A 17232-nucleotide genomic window follows, 5' to 3' on the forward strand; every position below is an offset into this window, starting at 1 on the left:
TCAGCTGAGGGATCAGCTGAGGGATCAGCTGAAGGATCAGCTGAAGGATCAGCTGAAGGATCAGCTGAAGGATCAGCTGAGGGATCAGCTGAAGGATCAGCTGAAGGATCAGCTGAAGGATCAGCTGAAGGATCAGGAAATATTGAGGAAACTACTCCAACTCCCACAACCAATGCAATGACTTGTAAGTAAAGTGTAACTGGTCGCTTCACACCAATGGTCTTTACAGCAAAGAAGTACACCATTTATCAATGGTGTATCTGTCCAATCTCTCACTGAGTGTCAAGAATGTTCTGATTCTTCTGTGGGTGTTGTTTGTCCTCAAGTTTGGTCGTAAAAATGTGAACTCAAGACATTTCTACTTCATATTTATTGTTGATTGTGTTCCATTGTTTTCCTTTTTTCTTCAAGACGATCAAGCCACGGTGATGTCTGCACCAACAACTGGTGCACCAACAACAGGTCCATTGTTTGTATAAAATGTTTGCTGATTACTCTGATTTTTATTCAAATTTCTTGAGATTTAATATCAATGAGATTGCAAGTTTTACGAGCCGTAGTCGATGGAGCAAACAATACCAACTCTACTTTCTCGCCACCTCAGGTATGTTAACAGGAGCCTTGATTCCTGTCGCTGTAGGGCAAACAGTTTGTCTCTCATTACCTATCATTGTTTCACGACTCTTGAGGTTTATATAAGGATTGTAAATCCATCCTAAGTTTATGACAGGGTGTCCAGAGAGGAACTGTGGTATTGTATGAGGAAGTTTGGAGTGGCAGAGAAGTATGTTAGAGCGGTGCAGGACATGTATGAGGACTGTAAGACAGTGGTGAGGTGTGTGTAGGTGTGACAGAGGAGTTCAAGGTGGAGGTGGGACTGCATCAGGGATCAGCTCTGAGCCCCTTCTTGTTGCTATGGTGATGGACAGGCTGACAGACGAGGTTAGACAGGAATCTCCATGGACTATGATGTTTGTAGATGACATTGTGATCTGCAGTGAGAGCAGGGAACAGGTGGAGGAGAAGCTAGAGAGGTGGAGGTTTGTCCTGGAAAGGAGAGGAATGAAGGTTAGCCGCAGTAAGACAGAGTACATGTGTGTGAATGAGAGGGACCCAAGTGGAAGAGTGAGGTTACAGGGAGAAGAGATCAAGAAGGGGGAGGATTTGAAGTACTTAGGGTCAACAGTCCAGAGCAATGGAGAGTCTGGAAAAGAGGTGAAGAAGCGTGTCCAGGCAGGATGGAACGGGTGGAGGAAAGTGTCAGGTGTGATGTGTGATAGAAGAGTTTCAGCTAAAATGAAAGGAAAGGTGTACAAAACTGTGGTGAGACCAGCGATGTTGTTTGGTCTAGAGACAGTGTCCCTGAGGAAAAGACAGGAGACAGAGCTGGAGGTAGCAGAGATGAAGATGCTGAGGTTCTCTCTGGGAGTGACCAGGAAGGATAGGATCAGGAATGAGTCCATCAGAGGGACAGCACATGTTAGAGGTTCTGGAGATAAAGTCAGAGAGGCCAGACTGAGATGGTTTGGACATGTCCAGAGGAGAGATAGTGAATATATTGGTAGAAGGATGCTGAGTTTTGAACTGCCAGGCAGGAGGCCTAGAGGAAGACCAAAGAGGAGGTTTATGGATGTAGTGAAAGAGGACATGAAGGTAGTTGGTGTGAGAGAAGAGGATTCAAAGGACAGGGCTAGATGGAGGAAATTGATTCGCTGTGGCGACCCCTGAAGGGAAAAGCCGAAAGGAAAGAAGAAGAAGAAGAAGTTCATCCTAAGTTTGTGCCAACTGAATGAAGAAATGCCTCAATTGGAAATATAAATAGTTGAGGCCAGAGATTAATTTTGTCAACAGCGGCGTTCATGTTCATCACCTGCTACTGCTGTGCATGTGGTGACTGAGCAGGTGGGGTTAAGTAGACAAGGTGTTCCAAGTTACTTGATGCCATCTCATCTCCACCTTGCAGGACACAGAGCAAACACACAGGACCCTAGAAGGGCCAAAGCCCTGGGGCCACCACACGTACTCTATTTGTCAAGCTGATCAAGTCAAAATGACTTTTTCCCCAGACTTTATGTTTCTGTTTTAATTTATTTTTTACTTGCTACAATGACTTCAGCTACAACGGCTGTTGCTCCCATGGAAATCCCATTGTCTTTCACGTCTCTTGGGGAGACATTCACAGCAGACTTAATGGATCCATCGTCTCCAGCATTTATGGCTCGAGCCATGTTGATGGAGACATCAGTAAGTCTGTCCTGTACAAAATATCAGGAGTCCTAAATCCTAAGTTAGACTGGTGATGACTGAATAATCACACACATCAAAGTTACAATTACTGTCTTTGTCCCTGCAGCTTGAACCTTTGTACGACACATCATTGTTTATCAAGATGTATATCATGCCACAGTCAAGAGTCGACATATTATAAATTTAAATGTCAGTGTCTGGACTTACAGACACTGACATTTAAATTAAAGTACAGTAATACTGATCTGATCACTAAAGTAATGTTTCCTTTTCTCACCAGTTGTAAGTGTTTCCAGTGGAGTGAGTCACAAAATCAGCCTCATCACTGCATCCTTCTTTGTGCTGTTGTCATGGCTACTGTCAAGCCAGCATTAACATCTGTGTTTCCATGAGAAACCCCATCAGAAAATGAGATCTATCACTGCTATGAAGACGGACTTCATATACCCAAGAAGACCTCTGAGGAATACAACTGTCATGAAGCTTGTGAAGAACTTTCATCTTTAAATTCTCTGTTAGTTATTACCACACACTGACAGCAAAGGTTGACCAGAACGACACATGTATTCACCAGTGATAATTTTCTCTAGAGTTCTTTATTGTAGGGTTGACATCTCAGACATCCCATCGGTGAAGTAGAGAAGTAGACACCTAAAATCCTTTGAAATACTGAAACAAAAAACAAAACAAAAAAAACACAATCAGTACTGGCATTAATTTCTCCATAAGAACAGAAACGATGCAAATATAATTTGGTTTCTTGAACTGTAGTCCATTCATTCGTCTTCTAAACCCGCTTCTTCTGCTGTCATGGGTCGCTGGGTGCTGGACTATCTTGAGGTATAGTGATATATTTACAATGATTTACATTAAGTGGTTTGAAGTTCATATAAACCAATATTAAAAAGGCAGTCACAGACTGCAACATCCCGTGACACCCCCTGAATTACAAATTTTATCCTGACCCATGGCGGATAAAGCGGTTCAGAAGAGGAACGAATGAAGGAATACTTGCATAAGTGAAAGATCAAAGCGATTGTTCTGACCTACTGTCATTGATCAAAGCACTAGCTTTGATCAATGATCTTGCTCACACCCGCCTTCTCCCTTGTCTTTCTATTTTATCCGGTTCCTGAGTGTACAAAAGTTAAAGTTTGACCTTGACCTATTTTTCCCCAAGGTCAAGATCATCATTTTCATCAAAAATGTTGGTGAACTGGTCAGTGTTGTGCCATGGAGGACTATCCAGTGATGTTTTATAACTATATACACTATAAGGCGCGCCTAAAAACATTTAATTTTCTCAAAAACTGAAAGTGTTATAATCCAGTGAGCCTTATTCTGAATATAAAAACAGTTTTAAAATAGGCCATTCATTGAACGTGCGCCTTATAGTCCAGTGCGCCTTATAGTGCAGAAAATACTGTATACATAGGAAATGGAGTGTATTTTCTTGATAATTACTTCATTTTTTCCAATCTTCTGTACACCAATAACAATGATGACTGTCATTCACACTGTGGAATATTCAATATCTTAAATGGGCCCACATAAAAATTTAAAGGGAAATATTCTACCATATCGGCCCTCTGAGGCCATGTTCACGTGAAGCCGGGTATTTCCAGAAAGGAGTATATTTTCCTACGGGCAGACCTATCGTTCACGTGACAATGCATATTTCAATCACAAAAATGATTGTCTTTGAAAACGGCCGTTGTGCGTCTGCGTGTGGACGGCTGTAACCAGGGTTTTGGGCTGTGATACATCTTGCCTGCATGACATCGGTTATCTATTTTCCGATAGATAACCGCTCCACGCCAAAGACATGTGGACACTTTTTGACACTTTAAAATTTGTTTGTCTTTTTTTTTACTAGAATCATAACATTTATATATTGTGTAAATTTCTCGATCGCCCCGTCTCAATTTTTGTTGCTGTTGTCTTTTTATAACAAATGCACCTGGGTGGAGGGATAGTCTTCATCTCGTTGTCCATGTAAACCTGTTTATATGTACAATGACAATAAAATTGACTGATTGATTCATTGATTGATTGACTGATTCATTCATTCACATTCCCCCGTCAAAGACATCGATCAGCAAGCCAGTGAGTTACCTCCAATTTTAACTTACAGTATTTTTCACACTATTAGGCGCACCTAAAAGCTTTTAATTTTCTCAAAAACCAACAATGCACCTTATAATCCAGTGTGCCCTACACATGGAGAAAGGTTTAAAATAGGCCATTCATTGAAGGTGCGTCTTATAGTCCAGAAAATACTGTAGATGAAAGAAAAAACTGTGAAAATGGGTGGAGGAGCTGAGGGTGGAGACAACAGAAAACCACACCCAATGGGACGAGGACTTCGCATTTTCAAAGTGCGTTCCACCTGCTTGCTTCACTTCTTTTTTGGCCGGTCCTCATTATGCTTGTAGAGAGCAGGTGGAACGTTTGTTGTTTTCTTTCCCACCTCTCCCTCCCCGACTGAAATACCCCCCACCCCTTTAAAGGAATATCTCATCTTATCCTTAACAACACTGATTGTTTTAGTGTCTTAAATAAATTACATAAGTAATTGAGATCATCATCAGAAGTTGAAAACAGCCGTTCATGATGCTTATGAAAAAAAATTCTGTCAGTCCTGTGTGATTATTGTGAAATTTGTTTTTTGTGAATAAAAGTGCTTTTTAAAAATAAAAAAAAACTTTTTTTCCTTCTCTCCCTCCCTCCCTCCCTCCCTCTCTCCCTCCCTCTCTCTCTCTCTCTCTCTCTTTCTTTCTTTAGCTGCTCATTCTGTTCTCGCAGAGAAGCTATTTTTCACTGCTTCCAAGACTGTGCGAGACTCGAAAATCGGTTCCTGTTTTTAGAGGGAATCTTTCTCTCGGTCGGTCTCGTTTTCGACAAACATTTATATGTTAATGGTCTTAAGTCAAAAAAAGTATTTGCAGATTTTAAACTTTCTTCGGAGCCAAGGAAAGATGGCAGTTTATTTAGGCAGAAGAAAAAAGGTTGAAGGTTCGTGTGACTGCAGTGCAGAAGACATTTTACAAAGAATTTGTCAAACAGGAATCAGAATCGATTTTAACTATTTCAGAGCCATGAATGATTTAGACATGTCTTTTGTCTTATGTTCTGTGTTGAGTGAGAAACTTGGTATAATTCATGTATATTTTGTTTAGATTCTTTATTATTCTCTTACTACTTTTTGTTTTTTAATCGTGAATTCCTTTTTTGTGTTAATCTCTTAGATTTAGTGTCAGTGTGATTGCTTTATAATTGGGGTCTTGTGAATAAACGTGCTTTTAAAAATTAAAATCAAAATCTTTTTCTTTTTAGAGCACATTCTGATCTTCCCTTGGGAGTGTTTTTGTTGGTTAGCTCTGAGTTCTAATAAAATTATTTGTTCAGTGAGTTCCGTGCAGTTCAATCCCTGTGCCAAGAATGTTCCAACAGGTTTGTCACACTGATTGTTCAGAGTATGCGCAGCAGACAACAGCTGTGAAGTGAACAAACATCCTCTTGTAGAAATGTCAACCAGATTATTATCAATCTCACGGATTGTTATACGTATAAAGGATTTGTCATGTTCCATCTCACATGCCTGTGGTGGTTAGACCAGTTACAGTAGATCTTCTACACAAATACGCTAAAGGATTACTTTTATCATTGTATGTACTTATATTAAATATTATATTTAATATACTGTAGTGTACCCCACAGTTCTATAAGTGTGTCTTTCCATATGTTACGTTTCTCAGGTTGACCCCGGTTTTCTTTCAAGACTTCCTGGTTTGTTTGTTTTTTTAATCTTGTATATTTCCCGCAATGTCAGCTTCCTATAAGTCCGCTGGCTTTGTTGTTTCTGAAACAACAAGGACATGTTCTGCCAACAAACCATTTCTTCCCACCTGTTATTAAGCACTTTGCCCTTCCCATCAATGATTTTTGCTCAGTTTGGAGAGACGTAATCCTCTTGATTTTTGAATTCCTGTATTTGTTTTGTGATGTGTGTTGATAAAAGATAGAATCCATTGTCTCTATGTATTTTAATACATCACACACGGTAGAAAATTCCTGTGTTCAACACCGTTCTCAAAAATCCAAGTGTGTTATGTTCATGCTTCACCTGAAGAATGTTAGACATGGCTTTGTGATCTTAAGGTCCAGGGGACAGAGGTCTGTGAACATGTCTTCATCTGACAGTGATTACCACTCCCATAAAAAGAATGTATTGCTGTCAGTCAGAACAGGGAATGCCAAGGATAAATCTACACAAGAGTGACATATATCAAACTATAATAACGCATTTTTTTACTACTTTTAAATTTAATTTTAATTTTGAAGGGTGCCGTTTCCCTAAAATGCAGGTGCACCAAGGGGTGCTTTGACCGAACAGGTACTGATGGAAAAGATGAACTGATGAAGCACTCAAATGGAATGCAGTCAAAACCAGTTAGAATTGACTAATGACCGCATCTGACAATGATTCTTTCACCATCTTTCTTTGTGTTCGGTGTTGATGTCATAACACGTCATACTGGGTCGTGGTGATATATTAAGCCGAACATTTGCCATCAGAGATGAGAACCAGGATCGAGTAACAACAACCTGTTGGAGGGAAGCAATTACAAAAAAATCAAGTGGCATCTGGAAACGCTAGAATTAAAGTGATATCTTCGTATTTATTTCATTTTTAAATTATTTCAAGGATTGCTTTCGGTAAGTAATTTTCTCTCCTCCTCATCATCATCAAAATGTTACACTGTGATGTTTTTATTTTACAACATGACTGTTTTCGTAATTTTTCTTCTTAGACTGTTATTAGATGTTGTGTGTGTGTATATTTTTAAATTCATCCATACTAATGCTAAGACAATAAAAGTAAATGACATATTATGCTTTTCATTAGTCTTGGATTTTTTGCAGGAATAAATTTTTTTCTAAAAAATTATTAAACACATGCTGAATGAAACCAAATAGCCACGGAAATGAAAGAATTTCTTTTTTACACATTTATGGATCACCGCGATTAACTTTTCATTACTTTTGTTTTTTGAAAGATGATAATGTAGATTTTATAAGGACACATGAACAGAACAACTCCTTTATTTTGTGTTTGTTCTTCACTGTTCTATCATCTCATATCACTGTTATACAAGATTCAGACATTAAGGGTTACCATTTTTAGTAAGTTTTGATTTTGTTTGCTCAAAACTACCACATGTACTGGGAATTCTTTTTCTTTATAAAAGCGGTGCCTTTTCATGATAATTACTTCATGCTTTCCAAGCTTTGGTAGAACATCAATGAGAACAATGAATGTCATTCAGCCTGTGATGTATAAAGTATTTTAAGTAGCTTAAACATGAAATTGAAAGGCTAATACTCTTGTTCATTTCATATATTTGGAAAGCGATATAACTGCTTGTAAATCAATTTCCTCTGGGATTATTAAAGTATCTATCTATCTAAATCAAATATTTTGAAGATATTTGCTGTTCATATACTTCATGAGTGAGTCACTCTCCTGTCAAAATTTGCAGGTTCAAAACTTGACAAAATGGGTGTTGGACCACAGTTATCAATTTGGCTACTACTTACAGGTAAGTTAGTGTTTAATAAATAACAAAATAAAGACGTGAAAGTGTCAATAGTGCTCCAGAAAATGGATGTGAAGCACAAGTTCCTCTGCTCTTTACCCACAGTCACTGTTGGACTTTGTTTTATAACGGAAACACGAGCACAATCAGGTGACGGTGATGAAGAAGCTACTCCAACTGTGGGAGTTCGTTTAGGTTTGACTGAACCATTTACTCCAGACCTCAATAACCCAAACAGCGCAGCATATATGGCACTGGAAATGACGGTTGTAAATGAAGTAAGTACAGTGTTTTACCAATTCTCATATTTGGGATAAGAAAGTTCAAAATAATCTTAGTTTTTATTTGGAAATTACTGAATCTTCTTACATTTGCTCTGTCTTTCCTTCATTCAGTGCACAATAATCTGCGCAAACGCTTTAGGTAATGCGTTTGACGTGTGTCTTCTTCGGCGCTTCAGGTATCATCAGTCCTACTGTTTTACTTTACATGGCTTGTAGTCATTAATTTCAGGCATTTATTTCAACAATGACATCATCTGTAATAATAAAAAGAGTTGTGTTTCTGATACAGGGAGGTTTCGGCCGTGACACGAGAATCTACTACTGCAGCAGATATGGCGGTTCAGCTGGACAGTTCTATACCAGTAAGTCAACTCCCAACGGCTGACACTGTTGCAAACGCCATAGTCGAAGGAGCAGCCAATTCCTCCTTGATCGACCCCAGCTCAGTGGTAATAACAGGTATGTTCAGAGGAGTCGTCATTCCTGTCGCTGTAGAAGAAACTGTCTGTCTCTCCTTGTCATCTATGATTGTTATCAATGACTGTTGAGGTTTTGATGGGGTTTACGTTGATCCTAAGTTTGGGTCAACTGAATGAACAAATGCTTTAATTAGAAATATGAATAGTGGACACCAGACTTTTATCTAACTTTTCACCATATTTCTCTATGTCATTCTATCTTCATTTGTTTTTACAGCTGTAAGTTTCCCAACTCCAGCAACTACTGGTAAGTAAAGCGTAAACTGTCCTCTTGTTGAGTGTCAAGAATGTTCGGATTTTTCTGTTAGTCTTTTTTAATCAGACCAACTTTTTTTTCTTTTCTTTTTTCTAAAGTTTGGTCAGCTGCAGTTAAGAAAAGTTAATTTCTATTAAAAAACACAAAAGTAAACTCAAGACATTTCTAATTTTCTTAGTCATTGTTCACGGCCGACTTGTTGGCCACAACACGAGAGGAAGACATAGATGGGGCGGCTCCAAAGCTAACCAGTTTAACACATTCAACAGTAAATACTGGGATGGGGTGTGGACGTCAGTGTCAGGAACAGGGCGGCGGCGGCGACCGGGGGGGAAGGGGGTGTTTGACAGGAATAGGGAGGTGTTCACTTTCTCAACAACTACTACTGCTATTCAATGTTGTTTTACTTTTTTTTACTTGCTACCACAGGAATCCCATTGTCTTTCACGTCTGTTGGGGAGACATTCACAACAGACTTGATGGATCTAACAACTCCAGCATCTATGGCCCGAGCCATTCTGATAACGACAACAGTAAGTCTCTCTCATGCAAAATGTCCTAATTCATTGATAATGTTCATCAAGATGTAAATCATGTCACAGTTAAGAGTCTACATATGATCAATTTAGATGTCATTGTGGTGGAGAGTGAATAATCAGACACACCAAAGTTCCTGTATTTACCATTACTTTCTTGTTTTCTACAGCTTGAACCTTTCTACAACGAGTCATTCCCATCATCATTCCAGTCCATGAATGTCACTGGATTCAGGTAATAATTTTATTTGATAATGTCGAGATGGAATAAGCTTTGAAATATTCAAATCTTGATCATATTTTGTCATTTTTCCTTTTGCAGAAATGGTTCAATTATTAATGACTTACTAATGCAATTTTCGGCTGGTAATGTTCCCAATATCACGGACATCGCAAATGTTTTGGTCAACGCATCTTCAAACATCACAGCCTTCAACATCTCCGTCTCCTCCATCACTGTGAATGGCACAGGTAAACAACACTGAATGCTGCTTGATCAATAACGTACAATAATACTGATCTGATCACTAAAGCAATGTTTCCTTTTCTCATCAGCTATAAGTGTTTCCAGTGGAGTGAGTCACAATATCAGCCTCATCACTGCATCCTTCTTTGTGCTGTTGTCATGGCTACTGTCAAGCCAGCATTAGCATCTGTTTCCATGAGAAACCCCATCAGAAAATGAGATCTATCACTGCTATGAAGACGGACTTCATATACCCAAGAAGACCTCTGAGGACTACAACTGTCATGAAGCTTGTGAACAACTTTCATTATTAAATTCTGTGTGACCACACTCTGAAAACAAAGGTTTACTAGAACGACACATTTATTCACCATTGATAACTTTTCTTTATTGTGGGGTTGACAGCTCAGCCCATCGGTGAAGACGACACCAAACATCCTTTGGAGAATTGAAACAAACAAACAAAACTCATCGCGGACATTAATTCCTTCAGAATAACAAAAACCATACAAACACAATTTGACTTCTTGAACTTCAGTGATATATTTAAAATAATTTACATTAAGTCCTTTCAAGTTCATAGAAACAAAGATTAATTATGTTTTCAGTGTTAATCCACGTGACAGTTCATTAAATGGACTATGGAAAGAGTTGTCACAATTTTCATGAAGTGTTCAATGTTGTAATGCCATGGATGACTATCCATTAATGTTTTATAATTGTATCAACAGAAAGTTTCATAAACATCTCTCTTCTGTAAGGTTATCTATACTTTTTGCACAATGTGAGAAAAATACTAGACTCCTATGATAACATGATATAAAAGCTCACAAATTATTTATTTTAAACGAATACACTAAATAGATTTAAACATGCTCCTCCCCTTTTTTTGTCCACATCTGAGAAAAATAATTCTTAAATTTGTTACTTGAATTCATAAAACATAAAACAAGGATTGTACATGCCAAACTAATAGAGCAACAAATGTAAATCCCAAATGATGCTTCTTTGTTAAACTGCATGCTGATGGGGGAACAATATTAACTATTCCTATAATAGAAATATACTCAACAAGCATTCCCTTAGAAATGTACAATGTTTCTGTTGTCATTTTTTATCGCGCTATCAATGTGTTAGTGTCTTAAGTTTATCATCAGAGGTTGAAAAGGACCAAAATTCATATTGTAAATTTGAATGAAAAAGCATTGGATTTATTTAGTGTATTCTGTCTGTACTGCAGGTTTGTTGCAATAAAGGGACTTGATATATTTCAGTTAATCCAACACTGAGTCATTATTTCCTTCTATATCACTTTTTCTAAACTTTTATTTCTCTAACGCTGCTCTGCCTTTGCCAACTACGGCTTCTGCTGCTAGACTCTCCTCTGTCTCTTCCTCTATTTACTCTATTTACTACAAAAACACAATGCAGCTCCCTCTGTCCTTCTCTGCACTTCTCGATCAACGTCCTTAAAGCAAACACTGCATCTGTAGTACTCTTTTTTGGCATGAAACCATACTGCTGCTCACAAATGTTCACTTCTGCCCTTAGTCTAGCTTCAGCTACTCTCTCCCATAACTTCATTGTATGGCTCATCAGCTTTATTCTTTTGTAGTCGCCACAACTCTGCACATCTCCCTTGTTCTTAAAAATGGGCACCAGGATGCCTAGTTTTGAACTGCCAAGCAAGAGACCAAAGAGGAGGTTTATGGATGTAGTGAAAGAGGACATGAAGGTAGTTGGTGTGAGAGAAGTGGATGCAGAAGACAGGGTTAGATGGAGGCAACTGATTCGCTGTGGCGACCCCTGAAGGGAAAAGCCCAAAGGAAAAGAAGAAGACTGCTCCAAATGCCTTATGTTCAGCTATACCTCGTCCTCCATTAGCGAATCAGGGATTTGTTTAAAGTGTAGCTTTGTTTTTGCACTTGAGGCGAGGCTCAGTAAGGTTGAGAAGTGACTTTGCTCCATCGAGCATAGGCATAGCGCCGTAGCCAATAGCCCTCAGGCAGGTTTAGCTGAAGCGGAACGCACTGGGGTATCTTCGCAGCTAGTAGGCCCAGCTAGTGCCTGCCCTAGTGTAGCATCGCAGATAGTAGGCCCCGCTAGCGCAAGCCCTAGCTGCCATCCATCTATCCTTAAGTCTGTTCATCTGCACATGTATAAAATACATTTGTTCAGCAGTTATAATTTGACAATTATATCCTGGCCTATGGGAAACCTTGGCACATGTTTAGGTGCTCCCCAGTCTTCCCACCACAAGAAGACCTGCAGCAATCAATGCCAGTTCACAGGGACCAGTGTTTCAGAATCAAAATACTATACTGATCCCTGAGAGGGAAATTGCCTTTTGTTCCAGCCACCCAGCTCCAGAAAGTACCACACTGTTCTGAACTTTTTTTATTTTTTATGTTTTATATGTGTTGAATTCCTAGGTATCAAGATCTTGATGTCCATTCCCTGGATATTCACCAGTGTAACTGGGCAGAGAGCTCTTCTGTGGAAATCCGCCACCAGCTCTTTGGTTTTTCCAGTGTTGATCTGGGGGCACTTCCTCCGGTACCAGTCCACAAAGTCCTGGGCCAGTTCTCTGTACTCCCTGTGGTCGCCATCTCTGATGAGAAAATCGTCAGGGAACTTCTGCAGGTGACAGATGGGAGAGTTGCGGAGAAGTCTGCAGTGTAGAGGGTGAAGAGGAAAGGAGCCAGGACCGTTCCCTGCAGGTTCCCGTGCTGCAAACAACCACGTTTGACACATCAACTCAGGTCCTGACTAGCTGTGGGTGGTTGGTGAGAAAGTCCAAAATCTGTCTGTGAAGTGATGGTCCAACCCGGTGTTCTCAAACTTGTCCTTCAGACGTTCTGGATGTATCGTGTTGAAGGCACTGGAGAAATGATTCTCACAGTGCTCCTAGGTTTCTGCAGGTGAGATGGGGCTCGGTGTTGGAGGAAGACGACTACATGATGATGCCTGGAGGAAGATGACTCCTCAGAAATTTTCTCACTATCTAAGATCCTGTTGAACAACCCAGTCAGAAACTCTACCGCCACCTCTCCTAGACACTTCCAAACCTCCACAGGTATATCATCAGGACCAAGTGCCTTTCCACTCTTCATCCTCTTCAATGCCCTCCTCACTTCATCAGGTCTAATCTTTGGTACTACTACACTCATCACTGATTACTCACAGTTAATGCGTTTCAGGACCATCCGTGAAAAACAAAAAAATTTTCACACTTCCTAAATTTTTGTCGATATGCTTCTGGGACTAACTCATAAACACGAAGGACAGTGGCTTTCATAATACTGTAATTTAAGCTATCCTCAATTGACACACTTCCACAGCTTTACCGACCAGCAGATCCAGCTCAGACTCTCTATGAATAATAAGAACTATTAATGAGACTCATTGTCTTGGTGGTTTTGGTCCTTTGTTTTCTGCTCCGACAGGAATATAAGTATCTGGACTCTCCACCAGTTAGTGAGAACTGAAGTAAGCTCTTGGATGAGAGGTAAAACATCTTCAACCAACCTAAAGCAAGTCTAGTTTAATCAATTTTTTTCTCTTATTGACTTACCTTGACCTGGATGAACATTCAAAGACATGCTTGACAATAGTAGCAAAATCCCGATGTGTGGTGTTGATGCCTCACCTGATGAATATTAGACATGGCATGGTGATCTTTATGTCCAGGGACAGAGGTCTAGGAAAGTGTTTTCATTTGACAATGATCACATCTCGTTTGAGAAGAATGTGTTTATGTCAGGTAGAACAGGAAGTACCTCAAATAAATCTGAATTCTATGCTACAATGGCAGATATATAACAACCACCACATTGTTACTACTCTACTTTTCACACGACCTTCAATTACATTTGCAAGGTGTTGATTATTTAAAATTTGCAGGTGCACCAGTGTCCTTTAACCAAACATGTATTTATGTAAAAAGACAAACTGATGAACACTTGAGTGGAATGCAATCAAAACCACTCAGAATAGACTAAAGAACGTATGTGACAATGAATCGTTCACAATCTTTCTTTGTGTTCAGTGTTGATGTCACAACACGTCATTCTGGTTCGTGGTAATATATTCGACCTAAACATTTGTCATCACAGATGAGCACCAGGATCGTGTAACGAGTAGCTTCTGGTAAAATAAAAATTAAAAACTGAAGTAAAATCTGGAAACACTACCACTGAGCTGATATATTCCTACTCATTTGAATTTATTTTACGTATTGCTTTTGGTGAGTATTATTTCTTCTATAAATTACTTCTACAGGTAAATTATTAAAAATAATCAAATGGACCTGATTTAGTCCATTTTTTACTAAATGTGTTTTTGTAGTTACTTTTGTAAAATATATTTTTAAAATCTTTATTGGGTGTTGTGTGTGTAGTCTTTTAATTTAATTCATACTATGACAACATATCATCTTGTTCATCAATCTCACATTTTTGCAGTATAAAATCTTTTTAATTGAATTACACATTAGTGATTTTTTGAAAGATGAATGAAAACAAACATCCAAAATATTTTTATTTGCCCCAAATTACTACATGTACTGACAAATTCATTCCTTTAAAAATGTTGTGTATTTTCTTTATAATTATTTCATGCTTCCCAATCTTCTGTAGAACATCAATAAGAGTGATGTCATTGATACTGTGGTATTTAAAAATTTTTAAATGAACTGAAACGTGAAGCTGTTACAGATTTAGAAAACAATACAACTGCTTAAATGAAAAAAAAATTAGATGTTTGCTTTTCATATACTTTGTGAGTGAATCACTTTCCTGTCAAGACTTGCAGGTTCAAAGGTTGACAAAATGGGTGTTGGACCAAAGTTATCAAATTGGTTGATACTTACAGGTAAGTTTTTTTTTTAAATAAAGAAGATAAAAAAGTGAACGTGTCAATAGTGCTCCAGAAAATGTATGTTTAAAAAGACAATCCAGTCCCTCTGTTCTTTACCCACAGTCACTGTTGGGCTTCATTTTATAACAACCACACAAAGCATACCGACAGAAATGCCTGAAACAACAAGAGACTCAACATCAAATGATGGATCAACTACCACAGGAGAAACTACAACATCAACCAATGGAACAACTACTCCTGGAGACTCAACAACATCAACCAATGGAACAACTACCCCTGGAGACTCAACAATATCAACCAATGGAACAACTACCCCTGGAGACTCAACAACATCAACCAATGGAACAACTACCCCTGGAGACTCAACAACATCAACCAATGGAACAACTACCCCTGGAGACTCAACAACATCAACCAATGGAACAACTACCCCTGGAGACTCAACAACGTCAACCAATGGTTCAACTGCCACCGAAGCTACAACTACAACTGAAGTATCAACAACAAATTCTATGTCGGAAGAAACTCCTGGATCAACTGCAACAGGTACTTCAGCAACAACATGAATCAACAGCAACTGGACCTTAAATATTATCTGAATGTTCATAACAACTGACAAATACTGTGGCATTGACAGTATTAACAACAGTGCATCATCCACAATTACAAGTTCAACAACAACAGGTCCATTGTTGGTATTTAAAACTCTGCCGGATGCTGTGATTTTTTTTTCCATATATTTTTTTTTCATGTACTGTAGTACTATTTTTCTAATTGCCACAGCCACAATGACTTCTGCAACCACCAGTACAGCATCATTGACTCCTGCAACGACCGTAGCTACCACAACAAGGCGTTTGACTTTCAGATCTGATGGGGAGACATTCACCAATGACTTAATGAATTCATCATCGCCAGCATTTATTGAACGAGCCTCAAAGATGAAGGAAATAGTAAGTGTCTACCATGGAGAGACAACCTGAGTAAACTGTCTAAACCTAATTAGTTGATCATGTTCAAGAAGATATATATAATATCACAGTATTACTGCAAAACTACCAACTTTCATTTACCGAGCGGTTTCCATAACATCAGCATTTATACACATTTTCCACCATAAGTCTACATACTTACATACTTACAATTACTTTCTTGGTTCTCTGCAGCTTCAACCTGTCTACAGGGCAGCATTTGACTCTTTTGAGTCTTTGGAAGTCGTTTTATTCAGGTAATAATTTAATTTAATGATATCATGTTGAAATATTTGTAACTGCAGGGCATTTGTAGTAAATTCACACATTTTTAATCAAACTTTGGTGTTTCCTTTTGCAGAAATGGTTCAATCATCAATGACATCAATGTCATATTTCAATCTTCTGTTGCTGACAGTGGCAATGGGATTGCAAATGTTTTGATCAATGCTTCGTCAAACATCACAGCCTTCAACATCGACACCACTTCCATTTCTGTAACCGAAGTTTCAACCGCAACTCAAGGATCAACAGCGACAACTCAAGCAACAAGCGCCAATACTCTTAGTCCTCCTCTCACTGTTACCACCAATGAGTCCATTATCATTGCTAACACTCCTACCCCTCTTTCTACCCCAACCAGTAATAATGCTACCATTACCAGTTCTAATACAATTATGTCCACTCCCCCCATGGGGACTAATGTCACCCCTACCAGTAGTAATACGACAACTCCTGCAACGACCGTAGCTACCACAACAAGACTTTTGACTTTCAGATCTGATGGGGAGACATTCACCAATGACTTAATGAATTCATCATCGCCAGCATTTATTGAACGAGCCTCAAAGATGAAGGAAATAGTAAGTGTCTACTATGGAGAGACAACCTGAGCAAACAAAGTCAAAGTCAGCTTTATTGTCAAATGAACCATATACAGTATGCATGACATACAGCACAGATGAAATTGCAGTCTTCTCTGACCCACAGCAAACAGGCAGTACAACAGGAAGTACAACAGGCAGTACAACAGGCATTACAACAGGCATTACAACAGGCATTACAACACAGTTAGTAGAACAGCACAAACTGTCTAAACCTAATTACTTGATCATATTCAACAAGATAAATATCATGTCATAGTATTATTTCAAAACTACCAACTTTCATTCACCGATCCAGTTTCCATAACGTCAGCATTTATTCACGATTTTCACCCAGAGTCTACGTAGTAAATGTAAACATCAGAGAATGATGAAGAGTGAATAATCAAACACAACTAAGTTCCTGTACAGTAATCCCTCATGCATTCACGCATCAACACGTGTGACTTCACCTCACCACGGACTTTTAGTAGGTAGTCACGTGATACCGTACGCGCATTCTATTGGCTGGCCGTATCCGGAAGTGCGCTACATTCCGTGAGTCTAGGAACGCAACGCGCTTCTGTGAGACACAAAAGTGCTTTAAACAGTCTATAGGAGTGAAGGAAAAGGTCATACAGATAGAAGG

General features: G+C 38.9%; 1 protein-coding gene across 1 annotated transcript; it reads left to right on the plus strand.

Annotated features, from left to right (window-relative positions):
• The first annotated feature begins 6830 nt into the window (after positions 1-6830).
• On the plus strand, positions 6831-11141 carry LOC137590578 (uncharacterized). Its single transcript, XM_068308245.1, has 10 exons — positions 6831-6966; positions 7791-7850; positions 7953-8125; positions 8243-8307; positions 8421-8590; positions 8828-8857; positions 9296-9399; positions 9573-9637; positions 9725-9873; positions 9958-11141. Exons 2-10 carry the CDS (start codon positions 7808-7810, stop codon positions 10050-10052), a joined length of 894 nt encoding a protein of 297 aa, XP_068164346.1. The 5' UTR covers positions 6831-6966; positions 7791-7807; the 3' UTR covers positions 10053-11141.
• The last annotated feature ends 6091 nt before the right edge of the window (positions 11142-17232 follow it).

The sequence above is a fragment of the Antennarius striatus genome, chromosome 23 (assembly GCF_040054535.1).
Source record: "Antennarius striatus isolate MH-2024 chromosome 23, ASM4005453v1, whole genome shotgun sequence".
NCBI lineage: Eukaryota > Metazoa > Chordata > Actinopteri > Lophiiformes > Antennariidae > Antennarius > Antennarius striatus.